This window comes from Podospora bellae-mahoneyi, chromosome 7, assembly GCF_035222275.1.
Source record: "Podospora bellae-mahoneyi strain CBS 112042 chromosome 7, whole genome shotgun sequence".
Lineage (NCBI taxonomy): Eukaryota > Fungi > Ascomycota > Sordariomycetes > Sordariales > Podosporaceae > Podospora > Podospora bellae-mahoneyi.
In genome coordinates, this window is record NC_085886.1 from 1,144,087 (window position 1) to 1,163,882 (window position 19,796).

General features: G+C 53.7%; 6 protein-coding genes across 6 annotated transcripts; 2 read left to right on the forward strand and 4 right to left on the reverse strand.

Moving 5' to 3' along the window:
- Window positions 1-298: 298 nt before the first annotated feature.
- QC761_0105000 (uncharacterized protein) lies at window positions 299-2,220 on the reverse strand (the record flags this gene model as incomplete). The annotated part of the gene is made up of 3 exons (XM_062873162.1): window positions 2,001-2,220; window positions 1,010-1,555; window positions 299-883 (listed from the first exon to the last, which is right to left on the reverse strand). Exons 1-3 carry the CDS (start codon window positions 2,124-2,126, stop codon window positions 299-301), a joined length of 1,257 nt encoding a protein of 418 aa, XP_062728098.1. The 5' UTR covers window positions 2,127-2,220.
- A 310-nt stretch (window positions 2,221-2,530) lies between these two features.
- TIM23 (Mitochondrial import inner membrane translocase subunit tim23) lies at window positions 2,531-4,348 on the reverse strand. Its single transcript, XM_062882094.1, has 2 exons — window positions 3,162-4,348; window positions 2,531-3,102 (listed from the first exon to the last, which is right to left on the reverse strand). Exons 1-2 carry the CDS (start codon window positions 3,819-3,821, stop codon window positions 3,040-3,042), a joined length of 723 nt encoding a protein of 240 aa, XP_062728099.1. The 5' UTR covers window positions 3,822-4,348; the 3' UTR covers window positions 2,531-3,039.
- On the forward strand, window positions 4,183-9,548 carry QC761_705330 (uncharacterized protein; the record flags this gene model as incomplete). Its single annotated transcript, XM_062882095.1, has 7 exons — window positions 4,183-4,685; window positions 4,754-6,619; window positions 6,640-6,870; window positions 6,917-7,163; window positions 7,218-7,522; window positions 7,580-8,777; window positions 8,835-9,548. Exons 1-7 carry the CDS (start codon window positions 4,561-4,563, stop codon window positions 9,546-9,548), a joined length of 4,686 nt encoding a protein of 1,561 aa, XP_062728100.1. The 5' UTR covers window positions 4,183-4,560.
- Window positions 9,549-9,764: 216 nt separating this feature from the next.
- Window positions 9,765-13,786, reverse strand: QC761_705340 (uncharacterized protein; the record flags this gene model as incomplete). Its single annotated transcript, XM_062882096.1, has 8 exons — window positions 9,765-9,834; window positions 9,859-11,419; window positions 11,474-13,209; window positions 13,278-13,343; window positions 13,415-13,433; window positions 13,503-13,561; window positions 13,655-13,720; window positions 13,784-13,786. The coding sequence occupies 7 exons, from the start codon at window positions 13,784-13,786 to the stop codon at window positions 10,171-10,173; spliced, it is 3,198 nt and encodes a 1,065-aa protein (XP_062728101.1). The 3' UTR covers window positions 9,765-9,834; window positions 9,859-10,170.
- A 1,778-nt stretch (window positions 13,787-15,564) lies between these two features.
- Window positions 15,565-17,393, reverse strand: ALG8 (glycosyl transferase; the record flags this gene model as incomplete). Its single annotated transcript, XM_062882097.1, is given in 4 exon segments — window positions 15,565-16,720; window positions 16,779-17,051; window positions 17,117-17,328; window positions 17,342-17,393. 3 exon segments carry the CDS (start codon window positions 17,191-17,193, stop codon window positions 15,565-15,567), a joined length of 1,506 nt encoding a protein of 501 aa, XP_062728102.1. The 5' UTR covers window positions 17,194-17,328; window positions 17,342-17,393.
- Window positions 17,310-19,415, forward strand: QC761_705360 (uncharacterized protein; the record flags this gene model as incomplete). Its single annotated transcript, XM_062882098.1, has 2 exons — window positions 17,310-18,077; window positions 18,152-19,415. Exons 1-2 carry the CDS (start codon window positions 17,980-17,982, stop codon window positions 19,413-19,415), a joined length of 1,362 nt encoding a protein of 453 aa, XP_062728103.1. The 5' UTR covers window positions 17,310-17,979.
- Between the last annotated feature and the right edge of the window lie 381 nt (window positions 19,416-19,796).

The window sequence follows — 19,796 nt, forward strand, 5'->3', positions numbered from 1 at the left end:
CCAGCGATAAAAAACTGTTGCCCATTCCCTTTAGTACCATCGCCAAACCGAAAAAGAACCCATGCCCATCCCATGATACCATTCCCATCCATATAAAAGATGACCATCCATGAGACCCTGACGTGAACTCAATCCTGTACCATCTAGAGGAAATGATCGAACTGACTAGATTAAATAAAGGCAACGCAGCCAAAAGAGATCTGCCTCAAGGACAGCAAAGTGTTCGTCAAAAGCATCGCTAACAACACCAGCTCGTTAGCCAACGTGCTCCACAGTCAACACCAAAGTATACTCACCTCTAGACATCAGGAGGAGCCTCAAGACGCTTGGCATAAAACCAACCATCCCTCACATACCACTTGTGCTTGAGCCGATCAATCTGACGACGCTGGTAGAGACCCCAATGGCCATCCACCTCCTCCACCCACCACTCCTTGTACGGGTCCCTGTTGGCCGGCATAAAGTCCTGAGGCTCGAAGCAACCCTCCTGCTTGGCATGCTCAATGTCAGCAGCCAATCGCTCGCTCTGAGTGAGGCCAATGCCCAAGGCAGGCTCAAAGTGGACGTGAGGAGGCTGCGCACCAGGAGTTGGGCTACCAGGGAAAGCTTGGTGGCCGTGACCGTTCGGCATCTGCATCAACGGATTCATGCCAGGCTGCATCCGAGAGTAGGCAATGCCGGCGCCGGGGAAGCTGGGCGGAATGGGACCACCTTGAGGGCCAAACATGCCCATGGCAGGCATACCAGCGCCGAGCATGGCGGGCATGGCGGGCATGGTGACGCCGGCGGGGGACGACACCACAGGTCCCTGAGGACCCATCACGTAGCCTCCTTGGAGGGCATAACCACCCATCTGGCACAAGGGAGTGTCTTGACCGGTGACCTGTGAAAAACTTGATTAACAAGTGTCGCACAAAATGTGACTTGAAAAAGCACATCAAAGACCACTCGGTCGCCTGTTCGATGACTGAATTGAAACAAAAAGTCGGAAACTGCTGGCGTCAATTACCTGAGGAAAACCAGCAGCCGGGCCAGCGAAATAAGCCATGCTAGGGGGATCCCGACGAGGGATGTACGTCTGGGTCATAGGTCCAAACTGGGTGGAGGGCAGCTGGGGCTGAAAGTGAATCCCATTGGGGTTCAGGACAGGAGGGGCAGCCGGGAAGGCACGCATTGAGCGTAGAGGGGTGGTCGACCTGGCGCCATTGTTGCCGTTCTGGTCATCTTGTTCCGACTTCATCTTGCTGGTAAAAGGACTCGCCTGCGGATGGGGTGGGAAATCGAGGTCGAAGCGAGCCCTTTTATGAGGAATCAAGCCGACAGCCGGGGAAGGAGCTGCTCCCATAGGCTGCCGGGCCGCACCTGTGCCCTCATCGTACCCATCTGGTTTGCGTTTGAGGCTGATAATCTCCGCCCCCAATAATTCCATTTTCTGATCCACCTCCCCGCTCTCCCCATCTCTGATGGCCATCTCCCGTTCAAAATCATCCGTCGCGTCTTGAACCACATGTCCCAAGACTTTATGTTCAAGCTTGGTCGGGAGCGCATCAGGGTTCTTGGTGAGCCCTTCAAGTCTGAGGTTCAGTATCTCGCAACCAGTAGCTAGGTGGTCAATGGTATCAGAAAGCTCGGCGAGGAGCTCATTCTGTTCTTTGATTTGGTCGGCAGAGTCGTTGTCCTTGCTCGGCCCAGAGGCGGGGCCTCCTATGGTGAGCATTTTGGAATGTGTGGCGATCGCCGGTTGTGTGGGTGTTGCGCCGATACAACAGTCGACAGGACCGCAGAAGTCGGCGATCTTTTTATCCTCAACAACAACACGCCCATTCACTTGAGCGGGTCCTCAATTGCTCCAGGAGCTCACTTGAGCTATAGCCATTGGAAATTCTTGTGGGTTCAACCTGGCCATCTTCTCTCACTGGCTTCAGTGCTCAACTTGCTCTCCCAGCCGCCTGGAGGTGCCAGCTGGGAGCAACTAACCCTTATCAACACCACGTACGTACCGTATCTCGAAGAATCCACATATTTCTGGTGCGGCTCCAGTGCCAGCGGTAGCGTTGGGAATTGCTACGCTGGTTGCTCCCGCGTTCGTGGGTTGTCTTGGTGATTGGCCAGCAGGGGAGGCACATGTCGTCGAAGTGAGTGGATGGTTGGGGTTGGATCAAAATGTGAATTTTGAAGACTCTACTTGGGTGCGGAGAAGAGAAAGGAGACAAATCCTCAGGACGACCTCAGATCACAAGACAGAGCACAGTGCGGAGATCAGCCAGCAAGGAAGGCACCACAGGAGCAGTCAGGTCTTGGTCACACCGGCCAGCGAGTATCGTATGTTGTCGCCAATAGCACTGTGTAGTCATCAAGCTGTTCAGAGGGCCATTTTACAGCTATTCAGATTCACAAAGGAGAGCTGGAAGAAGGTCTTTTGAGTGGACTCTGGTCAACGAACAACACAGGATGAGCTCTGTGGATTTTATGAATCTCTGCCTGATGCCAGATGGAAGGACTTAAAACCCCTGAATTGTGTCACCTTGGCATCAGACAACCCCTTTCGATCCGGACCTCCTATATATAACAGTAGACATTTCAACTGCCTGGCACCATAACACCCAAAAATAGTCCGGCAAAATGCCACCAAGCTGATCAAAATATGCCACATACTAATTCGTCCTGTCCCTTCACCCCAGAGGGAACAAATGATTCTATATGACCACCAAAACACCGCTATTATACAATTTCCATTGGGAGGAGAGAATACCCTTGCGCTATGCATAAACCCGTCCGCCACCTAGGTACCACCCCTGGCCGAGTTTTTCCCACATTCATCTTCGTACACATCACCCTCGAGCCCTCCGTAAGCTGAATTTACATATAGCAACCGCGAGGTGGGCCGGGCACCAAGTTTCGAGGCAAGTCTGCTGCGATCTCGGGTCGATCAAAGAAGAGATTTATCGTCGGCGAAGCTCACAAGGGCTCCCGTAGATGCCATCGAGTCATCTCGTTTATTTTCGTAGGAAGTGCGATCACGATCAACATGGTCCTGCTTTAAAGGTTCTCGAGCTCCTTGTGTTGCGGTTGGCTTGTGGGGAAGAATGTGCGCCGGGTGATCTACAACACAATTAGTTCAACCTTCTTGAGGTAGAAATCGGAACGCAAGGAAGACTTACCGCCCAGAGACCAGCCACCGAGGCCACGAGACCACCCGAAATCATCATTGGCCGGAGACCCCTTGTGCTCTTGAAAATCGCGCCGCTGATGCCACCCGCCAGAATCATGTTGGCAGCATCGTGCTTCCCCCTGACGTAGCCAATGTATGAGTTGACGCAGTTGTACACAATAGCCACCACACCCGCCGAGTTGCCCAAGAAAGGTCCTCTCCTGGTGATCGAGTTGAGCACCGTGTTCAACCGCAGCTTTGGCGGCTGGTCGGCCGACCTCCTCAATCCTTCTTGCAGACCCCAAGCACCTCCTAATGTCAGACCTGCCAGGTAGGTCACACCGGTGCCGTAGCAGAGATCGTCTGTGAAGCCGCGGGATGGCAGTACCGACTGGCCACCGGGGAGGTCTGTGAGGGCAGAGTCTTCGAGGCTGAGGTAGTCAAGTGTGTCCTTGTCGATGCCAGCGAAGGCATGTAGTTGTGTTGGGTCGGCGAAAGAAGAGGTGCCGAGGAACTGCTCAACACCCTGGGCCTGGGTTGGGTCGAAGGGAGCTGGGGAGGAGGCATAGCCGGTGCTGGTGGGTGGTGACTGTGTGGTGGGCGGCGGCGCAGTCGATGAGGGGGTTTGTGACGAGGACTTCTTGCCCGTCAGGGTATCCCAGAGAGACATTTTGGCGGCGGAGGGGTAAACCGGACCGAGAGGTGACAAAGATAGAAGCCGAATTGGATGGAGCGGGTGCTGTACGACAGGGTGGGCGTCCACACGGCGGGTTCGCAAGACGGGATTTGGTGCGCTGAGGTCTGAGTGGGAGAGAGCTGCCGGGTCTGGGGGTCACGTCGGCGGCGATCGATAAGCAGTCAAAGCCAAAAAAAATTTACCGGCCATGGGGATGGCCCGTGCACTGGCTCGGGCTTGGCACCCGTGTAGAGATCTACGCAACTACCGCTGGAAGACGTAAGACAATATGTATGTTGAAGTAGGTAGAGCGAATTACGTTCTTCTATGCCTCTGGTCAACTAGATGATAATATGAACTTGAAACTGGGAGAGTCCCCTTCAACTCAGTGTTGTAAGCGTTGTAAGGTGTATTAGCTCTCCCATAATGACGGCAGCCAAGACCAAGGTGAGCAAGGTGAGGGTGCTTGTAATTCACGGTGAGCCGTGACAACCCTATCCACGTACAACACCCAAAATTTCTCCGTCTTCTGGCTGTCGCATATTCAAGTCCAGGATACACTCATTTGAGCTTATTGAGAAGAGAGCTATATGCCGGCGATTTGAGGCTCTTGCAGTTCTACAGTCTTTTATTCTCACCACTTTTGTTGGGAACCCCATCATCGCACCTTCTCTGAGCTTTCATATTTCACTACCCCTCCTTCTTTGATAAATTTATCAAAACCCTGCCAAGCATGGAGGGGCAGACCTCAGACGGCAGCATCGATGCACTCATTTTTGGACTCGGCCCGGAAATCTTTGAAAATGCAAACACCATCTCAAAATGGCTGTTGAGTCGGCCTGAAGAAACCAGACCTCAGTATGTTCACGTACCTGCATCTCACCCACATAGGCAATTCATTTCACTAATAATTACACCCTCAACAGGCTGGCCGAGGCCCTTTTCCAGAAACTCTTCCAGGATGCCTCACAGGCTCGCCAATATCATGGAAATGGTCACGCCTGCGTCAAACTGTGCAGCTTTGTTCAGCAATGCTTCAAGTCTAGCGACCAGACCTTGAAGAAGTGGTCCACCACAGAGGCTCTCACTTTGGAGCTCTTCCTCTTCTACTTGGAGTGGTACGAACACGATCCTCACAGGGCCCTGCGCCTGATTTTGGATGTGCTTGTAGCGGCTTGCACCGACAACCCTTGCCCCGAGACAGGACGGGCCATCAAGGGACGCGTGCTGGAAACGCTCGTCCAAATCATCACTCGAAAATATCCCAAGCAACTGACAAAATCAGGACTTCAATGTCTTGAGCATCTCCTCAGCAAGCGCGTGGTCTCATTAGACGACATAGCTTTGACCTACAAACAGGTAGAGCCAGCAGTGGCTTCTCTGCCGAGTCTTGAGCTCTGGAAATCATTCGTCATCCATCTGTTTTCCTGGATGGAACTTACCTATGTTTGCCCTCTGGCCGGAAAATGCATCGTTCATGTTTTCCGCGGTCTAGACAGCGCTGCAGCACTGGATCCCACCACAGGGTTCGACGTTGAGTTATGGCGGCAATGGTTACAAGATGCCCTTGTTCAGAATCCAGAGATTTTGGAAGACATCAAAAACTATGTGCTGGTGGCCATCTTCAAGACCGATAAAGCTGCGGCTTTGAGACTGTTACATGTCTTCAACAAGCAGCAGCTCTCTAACAACCAGCAAGGATCCGATCAGGGTATTTTACTTCAGCTGGCTACGTTGGAGCTGGGCAAGAAGACTGGTCTGGTGGACGAGCCCGCCAGCCAGCCTGAGGAGTCAAAACACCTTGCATTGGATTCAAAAGTTTTGGGGACACTGCTTGGCCATCCCACCATTTCGGTGAGATGTAGCGCTCTGTCCTTGGTGGTCTCATCTCAGGCCACCACCAAGCCTCTTTCAGAGGATGCCTTCAGCCTGTTAAGGACATACCTGGCCGCCTTTCACGCGGATTACGATGCCAAAGTCCGTAACGAGGTCCTTGGACTCACCAAGAACCTGCTGAAGCGTGTAAAGAGCATCATCACCGTTGCTCGACGAAGTTTGGCCGATTTTGCAAACCGGGAATCCCAACTCGCCGCTGGCGGTAATGCCGAGCCCCCTCTGAAGAAGAAGAAGAAGGCGGGTCCTGAAGCTGCTCTAAGGGATGCTTCCGAAGCGAAATCCGTTCTTACATCGCACCAAAACTTCCTAGAGTGGTATGTAGGCTTTCTCAGAGACGAGCTGATACCTACGGCGTCCTACCAGCGCCATATTACTGCTGTGAAAGCTGCTCTTTTGGCCGTCAGAGTTGGAAAGCACGCCGCTGCTACAGACGATACTGTTGATGAGGATGTGATCCGATTGATCGCTAATGATCCTACCTGGACTCGTCTTCTTTTCGATCTTCTGTTGGATCCCTTCGACGATGTCCGAGAGGCTGCTTCGACACTCTTGAGTTTGATACCACAAGAACTGATAGCTAGACCTGTGGCCCAATCACGGAGATCAGAAACGCTCCTCGACATCCTTCGGAGCTTCTGTGGACGGGCTAATGCGTTGGCTGACAGAACTGGGCGAGCTGACCATGGTGATGGAGCCGCTCGGGCTCAGGGTCTTTCATGCAGCTGGCTGAATGCCCAACAGCTGCAGATTCAGCACCTGGCAGAAATTATCAGTGGTATTGAAGCCAAGATTTCCAAAGCGGAACAAGATTTAGGACATGCGGCAATCGAGAGCCCTGTTCATGCCGATTTTGCAGCAATTAGGCAAGTCAACGAACATGATGAAGCCAGGGCGTTGTACTGACATGTCTATTCAGCTATGTCTGGAAGGTGCTCGCCAAGCAAACTTACGCTGAAACCGAGTTAGAAGCCCTCCGCCAACTTCAAGAGCGGATATTTGGTGGAGCGCAAAGGATATGGCTAGCAGTCAAACATGTTCTTTGTGATGACTCCCCGGAAGGCCATTTGCCCGAAGAAATGGAAGACATTGAAGGCCTGGACACCAAGGACCTTCTTAGCTACAGCTTCCGCGCGGTCCACGAGTCTAGGTACGGTCATCTTGCCCTGCGTGCAAACCCTGCTAACCGTTGCTAGTAACCTCTTGCGCCTCATCATGGGGACCTTACGGTTGAAGGCAGTGGCCGGTGTGCCTTTTCCCCCTCTAGAGGTGTTCAAAAAGACAGGCAACCTGACTTTTGAACAACTGGCTCAGCTGAGACATCGTGGTGCCTTCTCTACAGTCTCGTACACTTTTACGAACTGTTGCCAACTTACCCAAAATCTGAAGACTGTGTACCCTAACGCTGATGAAGAGGCTGATCTTCTTCGTGACTGGTACAAGGTATGTAATCAAGTTTTGCTGTCGAAAGAATGGCTGCTGATCTGTCTACTTAAGGGGGCAGTAGAGTGCATCATGACCCAAGCATCGACGACTCGCCGGTCGGCAGGCATTCCATCTCTTATTGCCGCTGTTCTGTCGGCGAATGCCTCTTCTCCATCTTTCGACGAGGTCTACGGCAACCTCGAGCAAATTGGAAAGAAACCCGTAACGCAAGCTGAGACTGATGGTTCCAACCTTCCGCAAGTTCACGCCATCAACTGCCTGAGAGAAATCTTCAGGAGTTCGCTTCTCAGTAAGCGCGCCGAGGGTTACTTGGCCAGAACGCTGCATCTTGCTTCAACCAGTCTGAAGTCTGAAGTGTAAGTTCGTCGAAATAGGCCGTGAATAAGAAGATAGCAAAACTGACAAGAGGTTAGCTGGGCAATCCGCAACTGTGGCCTTCTCCTTCTGAGAGCGCTCATAGATTGTCTGCTCGGCACCGGCGAGAGCAAGGCCATCATTGAATCTGGTTGGGACGGCAACTCTGTTCGTATCTCGTACAACAAGTATCCGGAACTACCAGATATCATTCTCGGCCTTCTTGAAGCAGACGATGTCGACGCGGGGCTGGCCAACTCTGCCGCTGCGGAAGCGGTATTCCCCGCCCTTGACATCATTCGTCGTGCTGGCCCTCCAGAGGAGCACAGAGGCGAGCTGCGGAAGCGCATTGAAAACTATCTTGGCAGCAAGGTTTGGCACGTTCGTGAGATTGCTGCCAGAACCCTCTGCTCCTTCTTGTTGAGAGAGGATTGGGTGTCTGAGATTGGCAAGCTTCTTGAGCAAGCCGGCACTTCGTCCAATCGGCTCCATGGCGCTCTTCTCACAGCGAGATTTGTTATTGAACGCAAGTCAGACTTGGGCAGTGACCTAAAGACAGAAAATTCTTGGGCAGAGTCTCTTGTGGAGATTCTTGCTGCCAAAAGCGAGGTCTTTGAACGCTGCCCAGAGGTGGAAGCGGCTTATCTTGAGATTCTCAACCTGCTCATCAAGCTTCAATGTCTGACTACAGACAAGCTGGCTTCCACTCTCCAGATCTCAACCAAGACCGGGAGCCCAGCTTCGGCGCTGTTGGAGATGGAGATTGCTCTCGGACTAATCCACGAAACAGCTTCGTCTGGTGACGTTGCCGGCCTCCGCAACTACCTTGTCGAGCTGCTAGCTAGAGATGTCAACGTCGCCAGCCGAATGCTCGAAGCCATTCCAGCTGCCTTCTCGCAGGCGCTGGATGACAACTCCAGGGTCCGGTCAGAGATTTGCCAGTTGTGTGTTGAGGTCTGCAGCACTTCACCTGCCCCTGAGGTCCGCGCGGTGTCACTCGCCAACCTCGGGGCGCTGATGTCGGCCATGCTCTCCAACGGTCATACTTCCGAATTGCCCTCCCTGTCCCAGCTCGACACCCTCTGGTCAGACCTCACAAAGTGGTCCATCAATCCAGAGCTATCTTGGGCCATCACCGAAACAAGCGGCATAATAATGGCCATTCTCGCCTCTTGCCACAGAGACAACCTCCCAGACTTGGACCAAAGACTCCGTAACTGGGGTGCTCTGATTTCAGATTCTCTGCACGTCGACAATGTAAGTCCCCTTTCCCCTATCCCCTTTCTCATCACCCACTAACTGTGTGCCCCAAAGTCATTCGACACCCGCCACGCCGCCGCTTTCTCTCTGCACACCTTTTTTTCCCTCATCCCCGCCCCCCTTTTCCGAACCGCGTACCTGCCGGCCTTTTCAGCCCTTTACACAGCCCTAACAGACGACGACGACGAAATCCGCGAGGTTGCCGCGCTCGCGGTGTCCAGTCTCACGGCCCAACCGGCAACAGCAAACATTTCGTCCAAAACCCTTGTTACCTCCCTCCTCCCTTCTCACCTCCCCACTCCAGAGTTTTTTTCCCTTGCCATCTCCCATTTAACCTCTGGTAACCTCCCAGCGGAAACAAAACTCGGCAAGGCGCTCGACTTTGACGACGCGTTATTCGCAGCAGAGGAGCAGAATTTGTTTGTTGACGAGGTTAGAGAGGCGAGGGAGTGGAGGAGGGGGTTGGTGGGTGCTATTGAGGCTAACAAAAATGGGGAGAGGGTTTTGAAAGAGTGGAAGGAGTGGACTGTGCAGGGGCTGAAGGCGGTGGTGAAGGTGATGAAGGAAAAAAGAGAGGATGGACCGTTGGGGTGGACGAGCGATCAAAAGGTTTTTGCTGTTGTGGCTCGGGTTTTGATCTCTGCGAGGGGGGTGCTGGCTGTTGATGAGGGGGAGGAGGTGGAGGTGTTGTTGGGTGAGGTGGTCGAGATGGGGAGGGGGGGTTTGTTGCATGGGGGTTTGGTGGGGTTGGCCTTGGAGGAGGTTTGAGTGTAGAACAACAATCGAGGAGAAAAAAAGGGGATTGGTGAAATCAAGATGTTCTTTTTGACAGATTGATAAGTTTCTACACGGACAACAAACCTACACACAGTGAGAACTCCCTCGGAAATATATGTAAATATATATGTACGGCCTGTATGTATGATGTATTCCATCTATTTATTAACCCGCCCATCCCATCCCATCCCATCCCACTTACTACACCCCTAACCCTGTTACAAAACACATACACACAACGCTCCTCCTCCTCCTCCTCCTCCTCCTCCTCCTCCTCCTCCTCATCCTCCTCCTCCCCATCCCCATCCCCATCCCCAACCTCCTCCTTTGCCTTTTCCTCCCTTGATTTCCCCCAGAAAAAACCTTTTTGATGATGCGCCAACCACCCAGCTCAACATAAAAACCAAGCAAAACAAACCAAAAACTCTAAAATTAACGCCGCCAATCCACCATCGACATGCAAAATATGCCCCCTTCCCCCAATCAAACATCTAAACCTCACACGCACAAACAAAGCCCATGCCATCCGCTGTAAACTCAAGACAGGGAGAGAACAGGATAATGAACAACTTTTTTTCTTCTTCAACAACCCCTTCTCAGATTAGAGAAAAAATCACTTCATACTCTGCCTCCCCCCCTTCTTCCCCCTCGTAGCATTAGCAACCGGCTCAGCCACCACCTCAGCCACCACCGCAGCAGCAGCAGCTGCAGCCTCCTTCTTCTTGGTCGGCTTCCTCGACCTCGCCGGCGGCGGCTCAAGACTGTGCAAGTGCCCAATCTCTTCCATCGCCGTCGTGTTCGTCCAGTTCAGACACCTATACTTTGGCTTCTCCTTCTCCTCCTCCTCCTCCTCCTCCTCCTCAACCGGCGCGGCAGGAACCGAGTGCCTGACCCGCGTGCTCCTCTTTCCCTTGTGAGGTTCCGGAGACACCTCCTTGACAGAGGCGGTCTCCTCTTCCTTCTTTTCTGTGGCGCCATTGGTGACAGACTCCTCTGTTGGGGCGGCGGGAGCGGCGGGGGTGTCGTCGATGCCGAGGTACTTCCTCCTGTTGACCATGTTTTTCGCAATCTTGTCGCGGTAGTTGACCAGTTCCTTGCGGAGCTTCAGCTCGTTGACGCCGCGGGGGTCGAGCCAGGTGAGAAGCTTGTCGACGTCCTCCTCCCGGTCGTAGTAGCCCCACTGATGGGCGTTGAAGACGCTGGTCTTGCCTTCTTCGAGCTTCTTCCGCTCTGGGACCGTCATCTCAAACTTGGCCTTGTACTCCTCCTGATACTCCTCCTTCGTGTCGATGTAACCTTCCCTCTCCAGCTCATCCGGTCCCTGCACCCAAATGCAACCGTTGGCGTACTCCGCCTCGGCTGTCGAGCTGTCTGGCAGACCACCATACGGCATGCCGTTTCTCTCGAACCAGTAGTATCGGTTCCAAAACCTGTCCTTGCCCAGGACTCTGGTTCTGGGACAGTCGGCCTCCCGGAGGTCATTGTCGATGATGGCAATCTCCTTTTCGCACTCGGCAATGTCGTCCTCCTTCTTTTGAATGTCTCTGAGGACCTTGGTGAACTGTTTGGACTGCTTAGGGACCTTGGCAGCGGCCTCGGCCTTTTCCTTGCGCTCGGCTTCCTTTTCGGCTTTGCGCTTGCGCTCAACGGCACGGTCGTGCCCCCGCCGGAGCTTCCGGCCATCCTCTTCAGAGTCTGGAATCTCGTCAGATGTGTGGTTAGCTTGGAGGTCATCAACATCAGTCATCTTGACGTCTCCATTTATGATGGCGACCTTGGTAGGCTCCAGAGGTGGGCTTGGCGGGAGGTTATCTGGAAGGAGGATCTTGCGCTGATCATTCAGACTCTTCAACTCCTCGATTCTGCAAAGATGTTAGTGATCCAGTCTCCATGTCAGACATCTCCGGACCACTCACAGTTGTTTCCTCTTCCTCTGCCACTCAATCTTTTCCTTTCGGTAGGCAGTCATGGTCTCGCTGCAGTCCTCCATGTACCCACGGATGGCCCTCGTCTCAGCAGTCAGCATGCAAATAATCTGTAGCGCCTGCACCCGATAGTTGACATCAAGTGTGGCATATTTCTGCCGAACCGTCTCCCGGCTGGGCTCGATGTCGACTGGAACCAACTGCTCCAAGAGCTCTTCACAGCTAGCTTTGAGCCGCTCGCTCTTAGACAGCTGGTGCAAAAGCCCCACCATGATGAGCTCCCAGCCGCCATCCTTGAAGCTGCGTTTCCTCAGCTGCTCGATCCAGTCAAAGCCCTGAAGCACCTCTTCGGCACGGTGCCCCGGCGCATCTTCCATCTCCGCCTCCTCTTGCTCTGCCGCCGCGAGTTCTGCCGCAAGCCGCTCCGCCTCCAACTTGGCCATGCTGCTTCTGGTGGCCCGCCCGGATGGCTGGGGCTCTGGTTCCGGAGTCGGTGCCGCACTCTCTTCCGGCTCCTCTTCCACTTCCTCCTCTTCGAGCTCTGGGAGCTGGATCTGGACTTTGCCACCCTCCGCCTCAGAGCTCACCAAGATCTTGAGGACGGAGCAGTGAATTTCTGTGAAAAGCTCGACTGGCACCTCTTCCGAGGCAACAAGCATGGCTTCCACATAGTCATCAAATGTGAAGGAGTCGAGCTTGAAAATTTCGCAGTACACGTTCAGAGTGTCCCAAGTCTCCAACAACGGGCCAACACTCTTCATGAGAATCCTCTCGCTGAAGGGAGATTTGGACTCGGCATCCACTTCGACGGGCGTGTCTTTGCACATAAACTTTAGTTGTGGCCTCACATGGCCCCTGAGGTTCAGCTGCAGGTCCTCGATAGGATACTTTGGTGGAGGTGGGGGCGGTGGCGGCTCGGGCGTTTGCGGTACCATTGGTGGTGGAATCTGACCGCGGAAGGATATCGGAAACTGGAACGGATTCCCAGGAAGTGGCAAATGCATAAACTGGCCAGGCTCGTGCGTGTTGCCGTTGGCTTGCATCGCCTGCTGCTTGGCCCTAAGAAGAGCACGCTCTGCCTGAGCAGCCTGCTGAGCTTTGGATTTGTGACTTTTGGGCGCCGGCTTCAGCTCGGGCAATCGAACGGGACCGGTAGGGCTAATCGATCCCGACAGCAAGCTCGAGTCATGGTTCGACATTCTTTTCTGCGCCTGGAGCTGCTTGCGCTCCTGGAGCTTGGTGTCGAAGCGCAGGTGGGCCGGTACGCGCGTGTCGATGTGGTATTTCTCGGCGACCTCGTCCTTGACCAGCCAAGGCGCCCCATTCCAAGCTTCTCTCGTGACTGTCTTCTTGATGTACTGGCGCAGTACCTGCTTTGTGAAGATTTTGCGATCCCGAAATATATGCGCATCGTCGACGACCGCCTCCTCGGCAGGCGACATGGTCAGACTGACAAAGTAGGTCGCAAAGGGTTTTGACAATGTCCCGTCGGGAAGCATTTTGCCACCAAAACGGGTCTTGTCCCTGACAATACCAGCGAGCTTCTCGGTGTGGCCTATAACTTCCACCAACACGGCCTCGCCGGGATAATAGTCGTTTTTGAACTCGTCGTATATCTGATCGACGAGCGTATCGATCCGAGAAACTGTCGAAAATTGGACGCGTCGGAGAACGGGGCCCTTGAGAGCTTCGGGGAAGATATCATCGACCTCGGCGGCATTAGCGAGCTAGGCAGGGCAGAACCCTCGTTAGTATGTTGCCGGGACGAAGGAGGAAGAAGCCGGACCAAGCCTACCTCGCTCTCGAGCGCATCAAAGAAACTCAACCCAGAGTGACCGGTTATAGTACAGATGAAGCGTTTCTGCAAGAGTGTGAGTATAACTAGTCACGCAGACAGAGCTACTCGAGAGTGGAAAAGGGGGGGTGCCATACTTGCTTATAAAAGTCCATCCTGAAACACAATGTTAATATTTTGAAAGTCAGAGGAGTCAGAGACAAGCAGTGGACGTGGTTGACATACCGGTTCAGATAGTCTTCATAGGTGGTAAAGACCTCGCCGGTCTGAGGGATGTGCCATACCTAGTAGCAAGAAAAAGTTAGAAACCAATTCAATTGAGCAGGGGGTGAATTCAGGAGAAAGGGGGGGAGGGGGGGCGGTGGTAGTAAACACACCTCCTGCTGCTCATCATCAATATCAGGCACGGGCAGAAACTGCACCGGCTTGCGCTTGAATTGCACCTGAACATTCACAGTGGTTAGTGGTGACATGGGGACCACGGCGGGCGAAAAGCTGCGGCCTACCATGCCGGCGGCGGCGAGGGGGAGAGGTGCCGCGCTATGTAAGCCTCAAACAAGAAAAAACGGCTGCAAGGCTGGGGTTCAGCCTCGTGGATTTGGAAGTTGTGACGGTCAGAAAGAAGTCAGGGTGAAGACGCGGTGAGGTGGATGATGGGGACGCGTTGAGATGTTGAAGAAGAGGAGGCGGTGTTGTGCGGTCTGAGGTCGCGATCCGTGGCGGGTTGGGTGGAGAGGTCAGGGTTCGCGGGCGGTGCGGGTGTTGTGTGCGGGTGCCCAGAGGAGAGGAGCTCGCCGAACGTACATGCAAGCAAGGCGGACGGGATTGTGACGGATCAAAATGATGCTCTTCTCGAGCTGTCCCTGGGAGATATCTCTTGATGTTTGAGCGAGGCGCAGCGCGGCGGTTGTTGCTGGCGCTGCAGGCAAGAGTTCGCAAGCCGTGGATTCGGGAAAAAGCTGGAGGGCGGTGGGTGGGTGGGAGAGTGGGAAGTTGGAGGATGGAGGAAAAAGTTCAACAAGGGGAGGAGGGCGCGCAGGTGATAGGTCCAGCGTGGTGCTGGTCTCCCGGACCCGCCAAGCAGGGACGGCATCCCATGGCTCCAGCTCCGACCCCCAAAAAGGGCTCCTCCTCGTCCACACCTCGACCCCCCAGGAACCCTATCCTCCCGACAACCCGCCCGACCATGCAAGCTTTGCCCACGTTCTTGTACTCGCCATGCTCGCCGCGACGAGAGCTCTCGAGTGAGCTCTGAAGCACCCGAATCCGACAGGGCATCAATTATTTATGTCCAGTAGACTGCTCGCCAAAATTTGTTTTCCAAGGGTAGGGGTCCGCTCTTCTTCCACGCCAGAGCCGAGCCAGCTCTCGAGGCCCCCCGGTAGACCACCACCCGCGTCGACCGTTGGGCTCCGCCAGTACCTCCCCCTCCAGTCCCCTGGCACTGCTATGGGATAACACACTGTGTTCTGCACCATTTTGCCTCCCCAGAAACAGAGGGAAAAGCATCAATGTTGTATTTCTTTCAATCCCGTGTTGATGTTGGGAGATGTTGCCCCTGAATCGGAATTTGGACGTTAAACATTGTATGTGCATGTGCTTGCTGTTTTTGGTAAGTACCAGTACCTCCGCTCTCGACAGGTCCACTCAGCCATGTCAGCGCAATCAGCCCAGCATTAAACCTGCTGCATCGGCCCCTCGTCGCATCTGAGAGGAATCGTTGATGCATTCAGCATATTGTTTCCCCCCAGAATATGCAGAGGTGGCGTATCTGGTCTGCACCGTGTAAATGCTTGTACCGGTACCTTGTGACATCTTCTGCGGCGTGTTGCTCGCGGCAATCGCCGTGTGTAAGTCAATCTACAGGCAGATCATTTCTATGACTTCTCCTTCTTCTCTGGTGAGTGGCATCGGAAAAGACTCCGGGGGACGGCTGCGCGGGTGCAGCGTGTGTCCAACTGATGCTTCCTGTTTGCCTCCTCCTCCACTGGCCGTACCCCATCTGCAGGTGATGAGATTCTTGTGCCCTCTCTCTCTTTCCTCTTCAACTCAGATTCAGTATCCAACAATGCCTGCCGCGTCCCACCACCACCACCCCGGCTTGTCCCAGCCCGTTTCTCCACACTGAGCAGGGTGTCAGCCTCGCGTCGGCGAATCGTCGGCTGCCGATAAACTGATAAGCCGCTACGGATCCGCTTATTCATCACAGGAGTTTCAAACTTCATTTTGTTGTCGGATGTAAGGATGTGCTGAAATTGGAATTGCGCGTAAAGGTATGTATCTCTATCTATGAGGTGAAGTAAACCACCAAAAAGCCCACCCAGCTGCCGACAACTCCTATAGCCGAGTACGAACTGGTGAACATGAGAGGGAGAAACTCGTAACTTCTGCCGAAAATGATCCCGTGCAGCAGCGAGCAGTACAGGATGAGCGGGATGCTCACTGTGATGTAGAGCGTGCTGAAGCGGTCAAACAAGAAGAACCTCGGCCGGGGCGATGCAGGCGCAAGACGGTCGAATGCCATCAGGAACAGGATCAACCAGAAAATGGTGTATGCGGTCTTGATCGGGAACTCGGCCGGTGTGAACAAGAGCGGGAACAATGAAACATGTCCCGCAACAGCCAGCGGCCGGAAGGCACCAAGATAGCGTCTGTCCCTGAGAGCAATGAGGCTGAATGGTATGATGACCAGGAGGATGGCTTTCTCGTGGACGTGCCATCCGAACAGGAAGGAAGCATAACCGCACAGCGTGACAGCTCCAATAAAGGTATCCCACGTGGGCTGACCAAACAGCCTCACAAGAGGAATGACCTGGAAGATCAAAGTTGAGGCGAAGCACACCTGTGGCGTGATGTCGGGAAGGACGGCAAACGCAGTGTCCCCGACCAAGCCACGGGTGACGCTTTGGAGCGCGCCGCTTTTGACCGACAAACCAATTCTGGGCGCGAGGACGATCAAGACTCGGTCCACAAACGAATAGATGGCCCACACGTTTGGCGCCCAGTAAGCATGGCATAGACCCCGAGAAAAGGGGAACAGCCGGCTCAAGATCTGGGGGATCTGCCCCTTGAGAGCAAACGGACCAAACGCCACCCCAAAGATGGCCGCAATTCCTCCGCCCAGCTTCACGCAGTTGAGAAACTGAATCCGGAATATCGACTTGGGAGAAAGGCAGTAGGCTCTGAGCAGGAAGACAAAGTATGCCGGCGCGAGGTAGAGATAGATGTGCTTCATGCACAGCAGCGCCGCAAACAACAGGCCGCTCCACAGTAAGGTCGACTTCTTCCTAGCCAAAATCAGGGACCAAATGAGGATGCCGTACATGCACCCGTTGTACTGGAAGTGAATGTGATCGATAATAAGGAGACCTGGTGACAACAGGATAGAAAAGGCAGCCGCCTGGGCCGCGCGCTTCGATGGGCCATGGCTTGAGTCCACAAATCTAACCACAGTCAGCTTGCGCGCCTTGATAAACGCAACACGCAACAGGTATTTCTTACAATTGGAGAGCGTAGACCAAAAGAAGTTCCGTGATAATCACAGTGAGCCTCTGAAAGCATACCGTCTCCCAGCTAGCGTATTCGAGATTGCGCACCCTCAGCATGGCCGGGTCGACCAGCTTCGCGACCTGTGACATGATCCATTCAAAATATGCAAAGAACGGAGGGTAATCGAGCGTCCATTCGGACGTCTTTTCGTAGTACCACTCCCATAATGGCAGGCTGTTGGTGATGGCGAGCCAGTTTCGGTGGACTTCGAAATCAGTCGATTTGCTAAAGAAACATCACGTCAGTTACCGATGCGCGTTGAGGGGCTAACGTTGTGACAGGAAGCTCACTATGCTGGGAACAACAAGATCTTGAATGCGGCAGCCACTACGGCGCATTGCGCAAGAGTAGGATAGATCTCTCCCATGGCGACATATCGGAGCGACTCTCTCTCTGTCTCTCTCTCTCTTTTTCTCTCTCAATTCCGGGGCGTCAATCGCAATTGTGGACTGGCCAAAAATGTTGACAAGGTGACGGCGACAGCTCTGGTGGGGCCGGTAGCCTGCACAAATGTGGGTTTATGCACCAGCCACATCTCTCCTGCATTCAAACGGTTGAAGAGTGCGGCGCCACCGTTTGAAGTGATGGAAACAAGCCACGAATTCCCCGCAGGAACAAACTGCGGAGTTAGCAAGGACCCCTGTTTCTGGTCTTGAACTTTTGGAGCATCAGGTTCCGGCTGCTGCAGGGGAACAGCTGGTCTTTTCGATTCGGGGCAGCCTCAGTATCAGAACCTCCAACACCGGAGACAGATTTCTATTCTTGATATTTCTAAAGTCGTTCCAACAATTTCTACAGATATAGACTAGACCTCGGACTTCTCTCCTATTTAGTCAACTCTTCTGTCTAAATATTTTCTGTTTATATCCATTACTGTTTCCCCGCGCTATAATTACCACGTTCTGTTTAAGCTTCCCACCGATCCGACCCTGGCCGTCCTTTTTGTATTTCTCCACACTGACCGACCCGACCACCCGCCTGTCCGCTGTAGAGCCAAAGTGTCCTTTTAACTGGTGACCACTGTTGAAATCAGCCGGCACCTTTCTCGTTGGTGGTACTTACTTTACTTGAACATACTACGTGAGACCTTCAATCCTCTTGTCGTCGACCCCATCTTGCGACCGAGCAGATAAGCCAGCCATATCGATCCAGGATGCGCTCGCCATCGAGCTTCGCCGTGCTCGCTGCGGCTTTGGCCCAGGCGCATGCGCAGTATCTTGTCAATGACCTCAGTTTTGGTTATGGCCCCAGGTGTGTTCTTTTGTGGGCGAGTTGGATTCTTGTGTTGTGCAGGTTCTGACGTGGTCGTGTTTCTCCGTCTTCAGAATAGCTCCCGAGGGGCAGCACCAGATCCCAAACTATGGAATGCAAGGCCGACCTGGTCTTCCGGAATTGCTCTCCAATAAAATCATCCTTACGCCAGTAGCCCCCGGTAACCAACGCGGTGCTGTCTGGTCTTCAAATCAGCTCAACCAGCAGAACTGGATCGCCGATGTCGAGTTTCGTGCGAACGGTCCGGAGCGGGGTGGTGGTAACCTCAACATCTGGCTGGCAAGGGACGGTGCCCATGTGATCGGGACCGAGAGCATCTACACAGTCGGCAGGTTCGATGGTCTGGCTCTGGTGATCGACCAGCACAGCGGGTCTGGCGGTATGCTTCGCGGCTTCCTCAACGACGGTACCACCGATTATAGGTCCCAGCACAACGTAGACAGCCTGGCTTTTGGTCAGTGCAGCTTTGGTTACCGGAACCTCGGCCGTCCCACCCAGATCAAGATTCGGCAAACCGACCAGAAATTCAGCATCGAAGTTGCCGGGCGCCCATGCCTCGAGAGCGACAAGATCCGCCTTCCTCCCGGATACAACGTCGGTATCACTGCCGCCTCCGCCGATACGCCTGATTCCTTCGAGGTGTTCAAGCTTGTTGTTTTGACCGACGACAGCCATCATTATGGCGGTTCTGACAACACCCAGCACCACGACAGCTATGCATCCCATCAGGAGAACACCCACCAGCAAGACCAACATTACCAGCAGCAACAACAGCAGGAGGAGCCCAAGAGGAAGATGAACTTTGGCCGCGGAGGTCAAGCCAAGATCGAGGATCCCTATGACAACGTAATTCCCGACCAAGATGCGTCCACCATTTCCACTCAGCAAGCCCAGTTTGCCGATCTGCACAACCGTGTCCAGAGCATCAACCACCATTTGTCCTCGATCTTCCGCACTCTTGGCCAGAACCACGGTGTCGGGGAGCAACGCCATGCCGAGCTCTCATCCATGATCAACGATGTCAAGAACTTCCTCCACCGCCTGGACAAGCTTGACGTTCTGGAGCATCGTATGGGAGATGTCGAGCGCGAATTGAGATCTCTTCGGAGTGAGCTCAGTGGAAAGTTGAGGGAGAGCGAGAACGCCATCAAGTACCACGTCAGTGACAAGCATGAGGCGCTGCATGAGCATGTCAAGGAGCACGCCGGGACTGGACACACCAAGCTGATTTTGGTGATTATTCTGAGCCAGGCGGTGTTGGCCGGTGCGTTTTACATGTATAAGAAGAGGAAGAGCTCGCCGAAGAAGTACCTTTAGACCCTAAATTGATGAATGGGAGAATGGCGAAAGAATCTGGGCGGGGGGATGTATAAAACGGTTGCTTAAAGAAGAGAGGATACCTGGAAGAAAGGGATGGGATAACAGGGATATGATGGATGTGCCTTTTTTTTTGTTCTTTAGCTTGGCGTTAGATTGGGAAATGTTTGAGTTCATGATCTTTTTGTGTGTTACAAATCGAGAAGGTTTGAATCATACTACTACGATGGATGGTGTGTAGTGTTGCAATGAAGAGAGTTGTATTCGACAATCTTGGAAGTGCCGTGAATGGTCAGAGAACCAAGTTTTGGATTGACGGGGGTGGGGTCCGAGCGCAATGGGGCCACTTCACGGCGGCATGTTGTTTACTTGCCTCTTGCA

Excerpts from the sequence above, each read along its gene's own strand:
- TIM23 (XM_062882094.1), bottom strand. The coding sequence starts at position 3,821 with ATGTCTCTCTGGGATACCCTGACGGGCAAGAAGTCCTCGTCACAAACC. Across the intron at positions 3,103-3,161 it reads CGGTGGCTGGTCTCTGGGCG|ATCACCCGGCGCACATTCTT; the intron begins GTAAGTCTTCCT and ends ATTGTGTTGTAG.